The 14,668-nt window shown below is 40.8% G+C and overlaps 1 protein-coding gene across 2 annotated transcripts in view; it reads right to left on the bottom strand.

Moving 5' to 3' along the window:
• Hmcn1 (hemicentin 1) overlaps positions 1-14,668 on the bottom strand; it is a 439,601-nt gene that overhangs the window by 120,964 nt on the left and 303,969 nt on the right. For both annotated transcript variants that reach the window (XM_048431021.3, XM_087906434.1), the window contains 5 exons: positions 14,186-14,282; positions 6,463-6,585; positions 5,461-5,622; positions 3,396-3,677; positions 634-801 (listed from right to left, as the gene is read on the bottom strand). In XM_048431021.3, coding sequence (XP_048286978.3) covers positions 634-801; positions 3,396-3,677; positions 5,461-5,622; positions 6,463-6,585; positions 14,186-14,282 — 832 coding nt within the window. The remainder of the gene's footprint in view (positions 1-633; positions 802-3,395; positions 3,678-5,460; positions 5,623-6,462; positions 6,586-14,185; positions 14,283-14,668) is intronic.

The raw sequence follows: 14,668 nt of genomic DNA, 5'->3' as shown, positions 1-14,668 counted from the left end.
ACTGTTTTAATAGCTTAATGTGATATAAACTCACTTCAGTTTAATAAAAGCCACAGAGCACAGATGCTGCCAAGGTTAACAAAGCTGAGCAACTTTCTCAAGAGCTGAAGAAAGATTATCTTTCTGGTCTATGTGACAGCCATTATCAAAATAGGACGACTGTAGAGTTCTTGTGACATGCTTCAGAAACCTTCCCTCCAGGCTCATATTGACCTAGGGATGGTAAGATACTCAGGTATTTCTACAAAATTATCAGAAGCTGAATTAGTGATAAAGTCAGAGCATCCAGGGAACTCCCTTCCCAGAAATATAAGTACCATTCAGACAAGTCACGCATCAGTTGGCGTACTTAGTACAGGGGATGTTATATAATGCTGATAAGACAATGCCAATTCCTTTTTAATACAGGAGCTAGGAGATTAATCTATCTTTCAATCAGAAAATTTTCTTGATACTCATTTACCCTTCTGTGTTTTAAATATGTTTGCATGATATGATAAGTGGGTAACATAATAAATACCTAGATCAGAAAGAAAAATGAAACGACATAAATACTGAAAATGAAAAAAACTGAGGAGAAGCAACGTTCACATGAAGTTAACCAGATGTTTAGGTTATCTGATTTGTGAATACCTGAGAGAATTTTCACAGAACTGCCAAGGCTGACGGGCCAGCCATCTTTCAGCCAGGTTATGGAAGGCAGGGGGATGCCGGAGGCTTCGCAAGTCAGGGATACAGAGCTCTTTTCCACCACACTGACATTCTCAGGGACTCCTTGGTTCCCAATGATGCTTGGAGGGGCTGTAAGATAAAAGCAAGGTGACTGGAAATTGAAAAGAAGGTTGCCGATACATGATCCTCAACGTCTTATTTCCAGCAGGAACCCTTCATTCTCTGGTTAATAGTAATCAAAACAAGTGATCCTTATAATGCCAGCTCTGAAAATAAAAGTGTATGTCACTGCTTTCTAATTTTGGTCAATTTAGGCTTGATATATATTCTAGTAATAGGGAGCTAGTTTATGAGTTAGCCCTATTTTCTAAAAGATTTATAGCATAAATTCACAACCTTCTTACAGAGAGTATTCTGTAAAAATTGTAATACTCTTAAAATTAGATGAATTTAGCAAAGAGATATTTAATATTAATTTTCTCTCTTTTTAATCTTGTTCCCTTCATCTTTAGTTTACACACTGGCTTCAAACATAAGAGATTAACACTAAGCTTCAATCATTTTCTTTTTGTTTGTTATGAAACAGAGTTTCATTTTGTAATTCATGTTAATTTGGAACTCCCTGTTGAGTCAGGCTGGCTTTGAACTCATAACCCTCCAAACTCAGCCTCAAACGTTCTGGGATCATAGACACACATTAGCAGAACTGAATTTCTTCATTCATTAATGGCATTCAAGCTGTAAAATTTGAATCCATTAAAATTCCCATTGCTTCTAGAGATTTAAAATTCATACATCAGATTGCATGCATATAAATAGTTGACTTTGAATAAGTTCATGTCTGGTTTCTTTTTGCCCCAAATTTGTACCTTATTCATTAGGATCTTAAATCTGACTTTAATACAACTCATATCCAAAGGATACTGAGCAGCAAAGTTTAAAATTTTCAAATTCAAGTCTTAAAATATTTAAGACTTGAATTTGAAAATTGTATTCTTAAAGGAGTTAGCCAGATGTGGTAGTGCATGCCTTTAACCCCAACACTAGAGGCAAAGGAGGTTGACTCACATCAGCTTCATCTACACGGTACATTCTAGGCCAGTCGACTGCATGGTAAGAGCTTATCCTTTTTTTTTTTTTTTTGCTTTATTATGTACATCCTCAGAAGAACACTCAATGAGTTTGTCTCAGCAAGCAACATGAAGTTGGGTGTAGAAAGTTGCATGACAAGTACATGACAAGACTAGGGATGCAGTAAATATGGAGAACACATTTACATATGTAGAACATAGGGTGGGCTCTGTGAAACACTGTCTTCTTGCACTCACAATCTTACACTCGCTGTAGTTACCTGCACAAGACCTATACACCACCAAAGCAGTCAAAATTCGTGCCCAGAAGAGGGAGATAACCCCAAGTCATACTCCTTACTGGGGAGCTATTGCTAATCAATAGCTGCTGGGGAAGGGAGAATTATTATTTTTGAGTATGTGGCCAGTGGAAGCTTCCCACTGCCTCATGGTCCTATGCCATGAGCAGCACTGTTTGGACTTAGTAGTATATCAAAAAGAAAAAAAGGAAAGTTAGGAGGGACAGGTGCTGGGGCAGATTCAGGTAGAGTTGGAGGGCAAATGGATGATGAGATGTGTAAATATTCATATTTCTGTGTACATATGCATGAAATTCTCAAAGAATAAAAAAAAACCAGATGGGTTATAAATAGAATACTTTCAGATCTGAGGTCTTTGCACCCAGGATACTCGATTGTTTCATCTGTGCTGGCGGATATTATTTTAAGGTGTGTTACTATTGTTTATGCTGTGGATCATTTGTTTAATGATATAAAGATGTGTTGCTTTTGTTTCTGTTGCCTTTAACTCTGTGAAGCTGTGATCCTTTGCATTTCTAAAACACCTGATGGTCTGATAAAGAGATGAAAGGCCAATAGTAAGGCAGAAGCAAGGATAGGTAGGGCTGACAGGCAGAGAGAATAAATAGGAGAAACGAGGAAGAGGAAGAGCAGCAAGCGAACAAGGATAGGAGGATGCTAGGGGCCAGCCACCCAGCCACCTAGCCACCCAGTCACCCAGACACCCAGTCACCCAGACACCCAGACACCCAGACACTCAGACACCCAGTCACCCAACCACCCAGACACCCAGTCAACCAGACACCCAGACACTCAGACACCCAGTCACCCAACCACTCAGACACCCAGTCACCCAGATACCTAGCCACCCAGTCACCCAGCCACCCAGCCACCCAGTCATCCAGCCACTCAGCCACCCAGCCACCCAGCTACCCAGCTACCCAGTCACCCAGACACCCAGTCACTCAGCCACCCAGCCACCTAGCCACCCAGTCACCCAGACACCCAGCCACCCAGTCACCCAGCCACCCAGCCACCTAGCCACCCAGCTACCCAGTCACCCAGGCACCCAGTCACCCAGGCACCTAGACAGTCACATAATAAGAGTGAAAGTCAGATATATAGAAGTAAGAAAAAAAAAAGCCCAGAGACAAATATAGTCAGGATAATTTAAGTTAAGAAAAGCTGGTAAGAAACAAGCCTAACTAAGGCCAGGCATTCACCACTAAAATTAAGCCTTCATGTGGGTTTTATTTGAGATCTGGGTGGCAGACCCCCCCCGCCCAAAAGCCAAAAGAGTAAAACATAGCACAACAATTCTGTGACCAGATCAGGCAATTCCCTCTCTCCTTACCATGAACACTTAAGTCGTATCTTTTGTCAGTCATTCCTGCTACATTCATGGCAACACACACGTAACGGCCTGTGTCAGATACATGAACGTTCTTCAGCTGAAGGATGCGACCTTCATCCAATATTTCCACTCCCTTTCCTGTGGTCAAGGGGCGGCCATCTTTCATCCAGGTCACTGTTGGCTGAGGAATACCCTGCACCTCGCATTCCAAGGAAATGCTCTTCCCACGGATGACAATCATTTCAGGGCGATGGCTGCCACTGTTGGCTATAGATGGTCGAACTTTGGGGGGAAAGACATAATGAGAAACAATACAGGAAACATTTGCTTCACTTCTGATAGGAGTTTTCACCTTGAACTTCTGATCCACTTGCTTCTGTTTCTAACGAGCAATGATAACAAGGAATGCACCACCACACTCAGGTGATGTGGTTGAGAGATGAAAAACAGGGCCTTGTGCACATTAGGTAAATACTAACAAATGAGTTACAGCCTCAGTCCCACGATACAGTATTATGTCAATATATTAGTTACAAAAAAGACTCAAAATAGCAGACTACATACCATAATATATTGTCAGCATACTAAGAGGTAGATTTTGTCTCTTTTCAAGGAAGTTAATATCTAAAAGAAAGCTATTGACCCTGGAGGAAAAGAATCCTGTATTCACTCATTTTTGAGAAACAATACAGTAATTGAACCTATCAATTATAATTCTGATTTACAAAAGTGTTCAAGTGCTATAATGGATGTGGTAGCTTAGAGCTTCTTAACTTATTTCATTAGAGATTCCTCTTCACCAGATGAGGCTTTATATGACACTGGATATATAGATAAAACAGATCTACAAATCAAACACTTACTGATAAAAAATCACAAAGAAACTTATTTTAAAGTAATTCTTTAGTATGCTTGTAATTTTGCCAATTACTAAAGATAAAGGCAAATATGTATACTCATGAGATGGACATGCATGTTTATTTCTACATAATTCAAAGCTTTAATGTATAAAGAGAGACTCTATGGGGGCTGGGCTATCTAAATATAAAGCAAAATAGTAACACCCTTTTTCCTGTCTTGCGTCAGTGTGGATTTGCTCTCACAGATGTAGCAATCGTCTTAACACCATAGAAGGGCTAGAAAACCACAGCTGGAATGATGAGGTGCCCATCTCCAGAAACCATCCAGCCTCGGATGTCTCCTTATATGAGGAAGTAAACTGCCAGCCATGCCACTAGCAGCCAGTCACTCTGTTTCTTTGCAGTTGAATTTACCTAAGAGAAACTGATTCTAAGAATTAGAAACAAGGCCATCATGGGCCAGTGTTAGTAAACCAGGGTTCTAGGGACAGGTCTACCACACAAAAGTCACATTACGTTGTTCAGTCATGGAAAAATCTCTGAGTTTGAGTTCCCATGTGTGAATGACAGAGGCAACCCTTCCCCTCATGGAGAGGTGCACATAAAGATTAAGTAACATAGAGCATACTTTCAAGCACTCTAAAATGTTGCACAGGTTACAGTCCAAATATTCTTTTAAAATAAAACATTTTATGCTTTTTAAATACACTCTAGGCCTGGGACTGTAGCTTAGTTGGTGGGTGGTACTTGCCTAGCATGTATGAGGCAAGTATGCTAGCTAGCACATGGCTGTAATCCCAGCATCAGGAGATGGATGAAGGAGGATAAGAAGCTAATGGTCATTCAACTATGCACCAAGTTTGAGTCTAGCCTGGGCCACATGAGAACTTATCAAAACAAACAAACAAACAAAAATACCACCAGCATCAAAATCTATAAAGCATAATCCCCGCTCTTCCCTTTATACAAATTTACCCCACCCAGCATATTGATGTGTCTGTTACTGGTGGGAAGACGGGATGAATAGCTATAGTTCTGAATAATCACCTGAGGGAATTGCTCTCTGGTTATGTCAGCACGATTTATACCACAGGATAGCTGTACTACTGTGAATGAACCTTACGGCCCTGAAGAGAAGCAGAAAGGAAATAGAGGAATCTCTGGAAGAAGATGGTACCCAGAGCTTGAGGAGGTCAATAACTTACCATAGACTTGCAGATTATAGTCTTTATTCGCAATTCCGGCCACATTGGACGCCACACATGTGTAGAGTCCTGCATCAGCTTTCTCGGCGACTGAAATTTGTAGCCTCCTTCCTCCAGACAAAATGCGAACTCGTCCAGCAGAGTCAGTCAACACCAGAGAGCCTGTGACAAAACCCAAATAGCAGCATTTGAAGCAAAAATATGTAGATTTTATATACATGCCCAGACAATAACTTATCTACTTACTTACTAGTTTGAGTATCTAAAAGGTAGATAGCCCTGTGAAATCACCATTTTCTTGTGGGCAAAATAAAGAATGGGATGAAATACAATTTTCAATGGTTTATTTTATGTTTAGTGAGTGTGAATAAATATTTGCTAATGAAAATCTACTCAACTACAGGCTTTAATCCTAATATATGTCGCAAAACTTCCATAAATGCACCAAGTGTTTATTTTAGAAAATCCCTTTTTAGATATTTGTAAAGAAAAATAATTCTTTGAATGATAGACTCTTGATGATTATAAACATTTCATAATACATTTGATACAAAGCAAGACAATGCAAAAAATTGATTTTTCTGGTGAGCAATTAGTCTGAAAATGATCTTCAGTGAGATAATATCAAAGTTTGGAATGCTGAAGATTAAAACAAAGCAATTCTGCATTTAGCATAAAAACCCCTATAAAAGTTTCAGTTGTTGAATTTTTATATATTTTAAAAATTGGTATGTTAGCCAAACAAAAGGTATTCATTCTGTCTTATCCATCTATCTACCTCTCCATCTCTCTCTATCTACCTATCATTTATGTGTCTGTCTGTCTATCTATCTATCTATCTATCTATCTATCTATCTATCTATCTATCATCTATGTGTCTGTCTATCTGTCTGTCTATCTATCTACCTACCTACCTACCTACCTACCTACCTATTTATCCTTTCTATCTTTCTATCATTTATCATCTCTCTATCATTTAAACTTTTAGCAACGCAAACTGACCTTTCTTCTTCCAAGTAATATTTGGGGGTGGAATTCCACTTGATTCACACAGCAGAGTGATGAGATTCCCTTCAATGGCAGTAAGCTGCACAAGTTCATCAGACCCATAAATACTAGGTGGTACTGAAAGAAAAGGAAAAACATTGATTTTACAATTTTTTTTGGTCACGTAGTTTTCCAAACACTTTACACACAGTAGAAGTGGCATCTACCCCAATAATGTAAGAGAAAAGCACATAAGGCTGAATGTCACTTCTGAAGAACACAATCAATTCCTAATAAAAGACCTTTCCACTGTCATAGACATTCTACAGTTGAAGCATTCAGAAAGTCATGATTTATTATAGATATCTAGGCATCGGTGTGAGAGTGCTGATACCGACCAAATGTAAAGTTAACCCAGACATTGATGCCCAGCCAGCTTTGATATCTCAGATGCTCACTAGAAGTAGAGTACAGTAGCCACACAATGTCCAGTGAAAGCAAGGAAAGGGGCTTCACCCAAGAGGCAGACTTTCACTTATTCTAGATTGCATACCTTGTCCTTTATTGCTCTGTAGAATTTTAATGGGGCTCTCCAAGTCAGTCTTAATTATCAAGCTCCTCTCAAAGGGGCTGTAGCCTAAAGATATTGATTAAACTGCTCTCTCACCTGCCCTAGGATACTGCCTGTCACCCAGTGACAGATACTCATTCTTCCAAGCTCCAGGGAGTTGAGTGGTCATAGAATCCTTTTCACGCCCCACTGAAGTTTCAGTCCTTATTCAACCACCTCTGTGCAAACAATTCTATTATTCTGAAGCTCATTAGACCAATTCATTTCTTCCTATCATGTCTGTGAATCTGTCACTCATCTGCTCACTGATTGGCTACTGAACTTGTTTTCACTCTTCCTCTTCATACCAAGTCCTTCCATCATCCTATAGTATCTACATGAATAACTAGTTTAAAGACCAAAAGTTCAGTTCTTCTGTCTGCTCTTCCCCTTCTCCACAGATGATCCAATGGCCTTCATGTCATCTAGAAAATTCCTCCTACATGTTCATAGATTCAGCCACGGTTTGATAATTGCTCCATTCTTTCTTTCTCCTCAAGTAGTCCAAACTCTCGACTCACCCTCCTACTTGAATCTTGAGTATTTTCATCTCTCAAATGTCTCTATTCTGTTGTTTTCTTGTTTATTGACCTCTCTGCACCTTAGATTTCATAATCAATAATTCCAATGTCTCATTTGCCAATAATCTCAATTGTCTGGTTCTTTGCCCTTCTTATTTATCACTACTGCCATCAAGTGTCCAACAGTCAATGAGTTACACAAAAGGAAATGACACAACCACAGACTGACACCTCTCTAAGATCATATCTCCACTTTCAACTCCAGCCTCGGCTACTCCTGGGGGCTTCCAGGAGTATAAGTAGTTACAAATCTCTGGAAGGCTCCATCTAGATCTTACAGCAAATTGCTTCTTCACACATCACATATGATTCTCAAGAAGCACTGCCAAACTTGATCTGTCCAGAATTGAACACAACAGCCCCTGTTCCTTCTCTAAGGGAGACACCACCACTCACAAGCCCAGTTGACTGAGGAACACAGATCTGTAGCCTCTGTTTATCTTGATTCAGTTTCTTAAACACATCTAGAGTATAGCTGATTTCTTTGAAAATATATACTTAGGCATCCAGGTTCTTCTTTTAAACTTTTTAATGTGTTCTGAGATACTTAGAATCAAATGCATGGATTGAAGTTTTGTCGATCCATCCCCAGTGCCTTTCTATCACACATTTCCTCTCCACTGTGCCATACAAGCCATTAGTGAGCAATGCTGAGTTTCCTGATGAGACAGTGTACTTTAGCCTTTGCTTTCACCCTGTTCATAGTTAATATCTGCTCATGCTTGTGGTCTCAATTACATGGCATACAAATCCATATATCTTTCTATTTAACCTAAAACTGACATTTCATTTAAATTTAACCATTTGGAGTTTCTTTTTTCTTTCTCTTCCTTCCTTCTTTCTTTCTTTCTTTCTTTCTTTCTTTCTTTCTTTTTTGCTTTCGGGAGACAAACATTTTCCTTTTTCTTATTTTATTACTTTTAAAAAATACCAATCCAAATTGCCACTTTCTCCCTTAATCCCACTCCTTCCCTTCCTCCCATTCCATCCCCACACCCTCCCACCTCTTCCCCCTCCAATCCTAAGAGAGGACAAGGCACCCTGCCCTGTGGCAAGCCCAAGGCCCTCCCTAGTACATCTAGGCTGAGCAAGGTATACATCCAAAGAGAATAGGATCCCAAAAAGCCAGTACAAGCAGTAGAGAGAAATCCCAGTGCCACTGTCAGTGGCCCCTCAGCCTGCCCCAACTGTCAACCACATTCAAGGGAACTAGTTTGATCCCATGCTCGTTCACTCCCAGTCCAGTTGGAGTTGGTGAGCTCCCATTAGCTCAGGCAAACTGTCTCAGTGGGTGAACCCTTCATGATCTTGACTTCCTTGCTCATATTCTCACTCCTTCCACTCTTCAACTAGACCTTGGGAGCTCAGTCTAGTGCTTCGATGTGGTTCTCACAGCAGCATTATTTGTAATAACCAGAACCTGGAAACAACCTAGATGCCCCACAACTGAAGAATGGATAAAAAAAAGTGTGGCAAATTTACACATTAGAGTCCTACTCGGGGGTAAAAAACAATGACATCTTGAATTTTGCATGCAAATGGATGAAAATAGGAAACACTATCCTGAGTGAAGTAACCTAGAGAAGCTAAGTAATAAGGTGAACCCAAAGGAAAAAATATATATAGACCCACCTGGAAACTGGAAATAGACAAGGTTGCCTGACAAAATTGGGAGCATGGGGGCAGAGGGTAGAAAGGAGTGGGGAGAAGGGAAGGGTTGAGGAGAACTTGAAGAAATGGGATATTCGAGATGGAGGAAGGCCAGATATGAGAGCAAGGAAAGAGATATCTTGATTGAGGGAGCGATTATGAGGTTGGAGCAAGAAAGCTGGCCCTAGAAAAATTCCCAGGAATCCACAAGGATGACCCCAGCTAAGACCCTAAGCAATAGAGGAGAGGGTGCCTGAACTAGTCTTGCCGTTTAGTCAGACTGATAGATTCTTTTTTTTCTGACTAATTGATTATCTCAAATATCACCATAGAACCTTCGTCCAACAACAGATGGAAACATTTGGAGTTTTCTAACCTGGAATCTTCATCTTTCTCGTTAGCCACTACACTACACAGGAAATAGTAATCAAACATAGTAAAGAATGCATGTTTTTCAAGTGATCCTATCTCTGGCATCTCAAATTTCCTCCCTAACATTCATTATTATATTTGTTGCACTCTGCTTTTCGTTGTTAAATCTCTTCTTTCAGAGGCATTAGTTTATTAGCAGTAAGGGGCATCTTACAGCTATGTCTAGTGACTTCTATGCAATATTTAATATTACTCATTAACTTACCCATCCAACTATGTACAGTTTATTCATTGCCCATTTTATTTTTTTCTGGACATCACTGTTCTTAGTTTCCAAGCCATCATTTTTTTAAAACATAATTTTCTATTGATTCTTTGGGACCTTCACATCACACACCCCAATTCTACTCACTTCCCAGTCCTCCTGTAGCCACCCTTCACCATTTAAAAAGAAATAGAAAAATGAAATAAAAAATAGAATATACAAATAAAAATATTAAATAAAGAAAAAAACAATTCGCTGTTCTGTCTTTCCCACTTCTCCATCACTTCTCCATTCATCCTAGTGGCCTTGGGAGCTGCAGGATGTCAAAGTAGACCCTTCTGTCCTAACAACTTTACTTGTAAATATTCATTGTGCAATGAGTTGTTGGTCAAATTCAAGGCTTCTGGCTTCAGGTACATCATCAATGCTAGACCCTCACCAAAACTCCTCTTGATATCCTGTTGTTGCCTGGAGTCATGGAGATCCTGCAGCTATGGTTTCACACGACCAGTTCCTTTACTCACTCAAGCAGGTACAAGATGGGATAAATGCTGGATGTGCCAACTCAAAGCCCTGGATATGAGAATAGATAGCTGAGCTGATCAGTCAGGGCCACTGGGACCATCCCCCTCATGTGAGGGGTGGAGCTAGATCTCCCATGCCCTCCTATGAGTGGCAGGATCAACTCTATAGTGCTAGGGTCATGGGGGGCGTGCTGCTATCCCAGAGCTGACGAGGGGTGGGGTCAGTTCTATGCCATCACTTTTAACAGGTTTTCCTCCAGCCTCTTTGACTGCTTTTTCTCAGTTTTCCTCGTCCGGCCCCTTTTCTGTCCCCATATAGACAGCAATGGTAACCATTCTGTATCACACTGTGCTGTACGCATCTCAATCTCTTTAAGGAACCTCAGATCCTATCAACATATATTTATAATTTTAATCTTGTTTGCATGAGGACAACTTCACATTGCTGGTCCAGAGACAGTTCAGAAACTTCAGATCTCTGCCTCACTTATTTTGTTAATGGGTTTCCCTGGGTTCTCTACTACACCTGCATCATCTTTTGTACATGTCTGCCTCAACCTCCCTCCTCCCTCCTCTTATCCTCGCCCATATTTCCTTTACCCTGTCCTCTTCTCCTTCCTACTAGTCCATCCCTCTTCTGCTTTCATGTCTTCTGTTTGCTTTCGTTTTGGCTTCCACATTTGAGAGAAAGTATGTGACATTGGCCTCTCTTATCATCTCTCTTTACAGGTGGTCATGACTCCAAATTTCCCATCTGCAGCCAACCCCTTAACCTTTACTTTATAATTTTTAGCTCAAAGTCTTGGAAAAATGGAGAGATATGAGAATATTTTTCTCATTTGAAAGAAACAAAAAAGAAAAAGATGATGAAACGGAGAGGGAACAAGAATAGAAAGAGCTAGGAATGGAAATTTATAATGCATTATTCATATGTAGTAGGTGTAAGTTTGCTATATGTAAAATTGTAGCATTTAAGCACAAACTCATCTTCTTACAGAGTAAGGAGTAGCTTTTCTTGTAACTAACTGCAATGATTATTAAAATGATAATTAGTAGCCATTTCTATATACATATAAGCTTTTAAAATTAACTGGTCCATCAAGATTAAGAGAAAACTTTCTCTACTTATCTTTTTATTTGAAACTCCGGAGGCAGAGGCAGGCGGATCTTTGTGAGTTTAAGACCAGCCTGGTACCTTATGACTGGGAGATCTTCACCAACCCCTCATCAGATAAAGACCTGATCTCCAAAATATACAAAGAACTCAAGAAACTAGACAATAAAACTCTAATTAACCCAATTAAAAAATGGGGTGCTGATCTGAACAGAGAATTCTCAACAGAAGAACTTCGAATGGCCAAAAGACACTTAAGGTCATGCTCAACATCCTTAGCGATCAGGGAAATGCAAATCAAAACAACTATGAGATACCATTTTACACCGGTCAGATTAGCTAAAGTCAAAAACACCAATGATAGCCTATGCTGGAGAGGATGTAGAGAGAGGGGAACTCTCATCCATTGTTGGTGGGAATGCAAACTTGTGCAGCCACTGTGGAAATCAGTGTGGCGGTTTCTCAGGAAACTGGGAGTCAACCTCCCTAAAGACCCAGCAATTTCACTCTTGGGAATATACCCAAGAGATGCCCTATCATACCACAAAAGCATTTGTTCAACTATGTTCATAGCAGCACTATTTGTAATAGCCAGAACCTGGAAACAACCTAGGTGCCCCTCAATAGAAGAATGGTTAAAGAAGGTGTGGAACATATATACATTAGAGTTTTATTCAGCGATAAAAAACAATGACATCTTGAATTTTGCATGCAAATGGATGGACATAGAAAACGCTTTACTGAGTGAGGTAAGCCAGACCCAAAAAGAGGAATATGGTATGTATTCACTCATTAGTGGATTCTAGCCATAATTAAAGGTCTTTGAGCCTATTATTCGTGATCCTAGAGAAGCTAAATAAGAAGGTGAACCTGAAGAAAACCATGTAGTTATCCTCCTGGAGATTGGAAATAGACAAGAGTCCCAGGTAACCTCGGGTGCATGGGGGGTGGGGGGATTGTTGGAAGAGGAGAGGATTAGAGAGAAGGGAGTAGAGGAGGAATGGGGAAAGCTCGGGGGATTGGGATGGGGGGGTGGGAGAAAGGATGGATATGGGAACAAGGAAGTATATATCTCAACTAAGGGAGTCATTTTAGGGTTTACAAGAGACTTGAATATAAATGGGATCCCAAGTCCAAGGAGAGATTCCCAGATTGTTCTCTGGACAGAGGAGAGGGTGCCTGAACCGGCCTTGGCCCATAACCATACTGATGAATATTTGCTTATCACCATAGACCCTTCATCTGGCGATGGATGGAGATTGAGACAGAGACTCACATTGGAACACTGGACTTAACTCCCTAGGTCCAAACGAGAAGCAGAAGGAAAGAGAACGTGAGCAAAGAAGGCAGGACCAGAGGGAACCTTCATCCGACGATGGATGGCGATACAGACGGAGACCCACATTGGAGCACCGGACTGAGCCCCCCAAGGTCCAAATGAGGAGCAGAAGGAGGAAGAACATGAAAAAGGAAATCAGGACCGCGAGGGGTGCGATCACCCACTGATACAAGGGGACTGATCTAATGAGAGTTCACCAAAGCCAGTTGGACTGGGACTGAACGAGCACGTGATCCAACTAGATTCTCTGAATGTAGCCGGATTCTCTGAACGTGGCTGGCCCGGAGTCTTTCTGAAAAGCCATTGACAACGACACTGGGACTTGTTTCCTCTGCATATACTGGATTTTTGGGATCCAGTCTGTTTGGATACTCACCTTTCTGGACCTGGAGGGAGGGTGGAGGAACTTGAACTTCCCACAGGGCAGGAAGCCCTGATTGCTCTTAGGGATGGAGAGGGAGGAGGAGGGAGAGTGGGGGGAGTGGGAGGGTGTTGGGAGGAGGGGCAGAAATGGAAACTTTTATAATTTAATAAACTTTGAAAAAAAAAAAAAGACCAGCCTGGTCTACAAGAGCTAGTTCCAGGACTGGCTCCAAAGCTACAGAGAAACCCTGTCTCGGGGAGGGGCGGGGAGAAAGAAAGAAAAAAAGAAAGAAAGAAAATGCCATTTTCAAGTGAGTCCAATGTAATTTTCACTTCATTTCTTCAGTAATTGAAAAGTTTAAACAAATTATTAAAGTTGAGATTTTATGTCATAAGTGTTATTTAAAACAAGGATAAAATGTTGGAGGTGGGAGAATTTTTTAAACAATTAATAGACAGCCACAGCCAAGGTATTGTGTATTACCTTACTAGCAAATAGTAAACGTTTCAAGTGGTAATAGCTTCTGAATTAGCACAGCAATCTCTGCTGCCTTCCAGGGCATGAACACAATTTGCAAGTAGAACATGGCCTTTTAAATCTTTTAAATGTACTCTCTCCGGAGAAAGCACCACTGTTGTCTGGAGGAAGTCCAGTCAGTACAAGCCTGGCTGTAAGAGCCACAGGATGCTGGGCAGGAGAGGGAGCCATGCCACACTGAAGTCGCAGTGACGACATGTTTAGGTGCAGGGCATCCGTCCATCTGTTGTGCATTTGCATCAGTGCCCGGAGCTGCTCCTGCGGAAACTGCTGTGTCCATCTGCTCAGCACGATGGATGGACGCCCCTTTAAAAACTGACACAGTCAGTAAAAGCAAACCGTAGGCTGGCTGCTTTGTTTGACAAATGCCCCTTATGCTTACCCCAGATGTTAACATTGTAGTTTTTCTCAGTTTTCCCAGCCACATTTGTTGCTTCGCAGGTGTAACGACCAGTATCTTGGACCTGAGCATCTTCGATCTGAAATTAAAAAATGAGAGCTATGCTTGGAAACCAGCAACAACCCCCAACCCTTCCTTTTGGCCCTCCTTTTTCTTCTTTTTTTTTCTTTTTCCATTTTGAGACAAATTCTCACTCTGCAGCCTAGAATCCACTAAGCTATTATTCAAGAAGGCCTGAGAATCACATCAGTTCTTCTTTCTCAGCCTCTCAAGTGCTGGGATTAATTACTGGCAGGCGCCACCACGCTCAGCTTGAACTAGGGTTGTATATTAATGCACATCATTGTCTCTTATTTTTACTTTTATTCTGTACATTTCTAAACACACAGAAGTAGATAAATTGTAAAAACCAATGCCCATCACTCAGATTCAACACTTACCAAGATTTAAAAATATTAATCTACA

Source organism: Myodes glareolus, chromosome 5, assembly GCF_982192425.1.
Source record: "Myodes glareolus chromosome 5, mMyoGla1.1, whole genome shotgun sequence".
Taxonomy (NCBI): Eukaryota; Metazoa; Chordata; class Mammalia; order Rodentia; family Cricetidae; genus Myodes; species Myodes glareolus.
The sequence above is the reverse complement of the archived record's forward strand: the minus strand, read 5'-3'. Positions and strand labels throughout refer to the sequence as shown.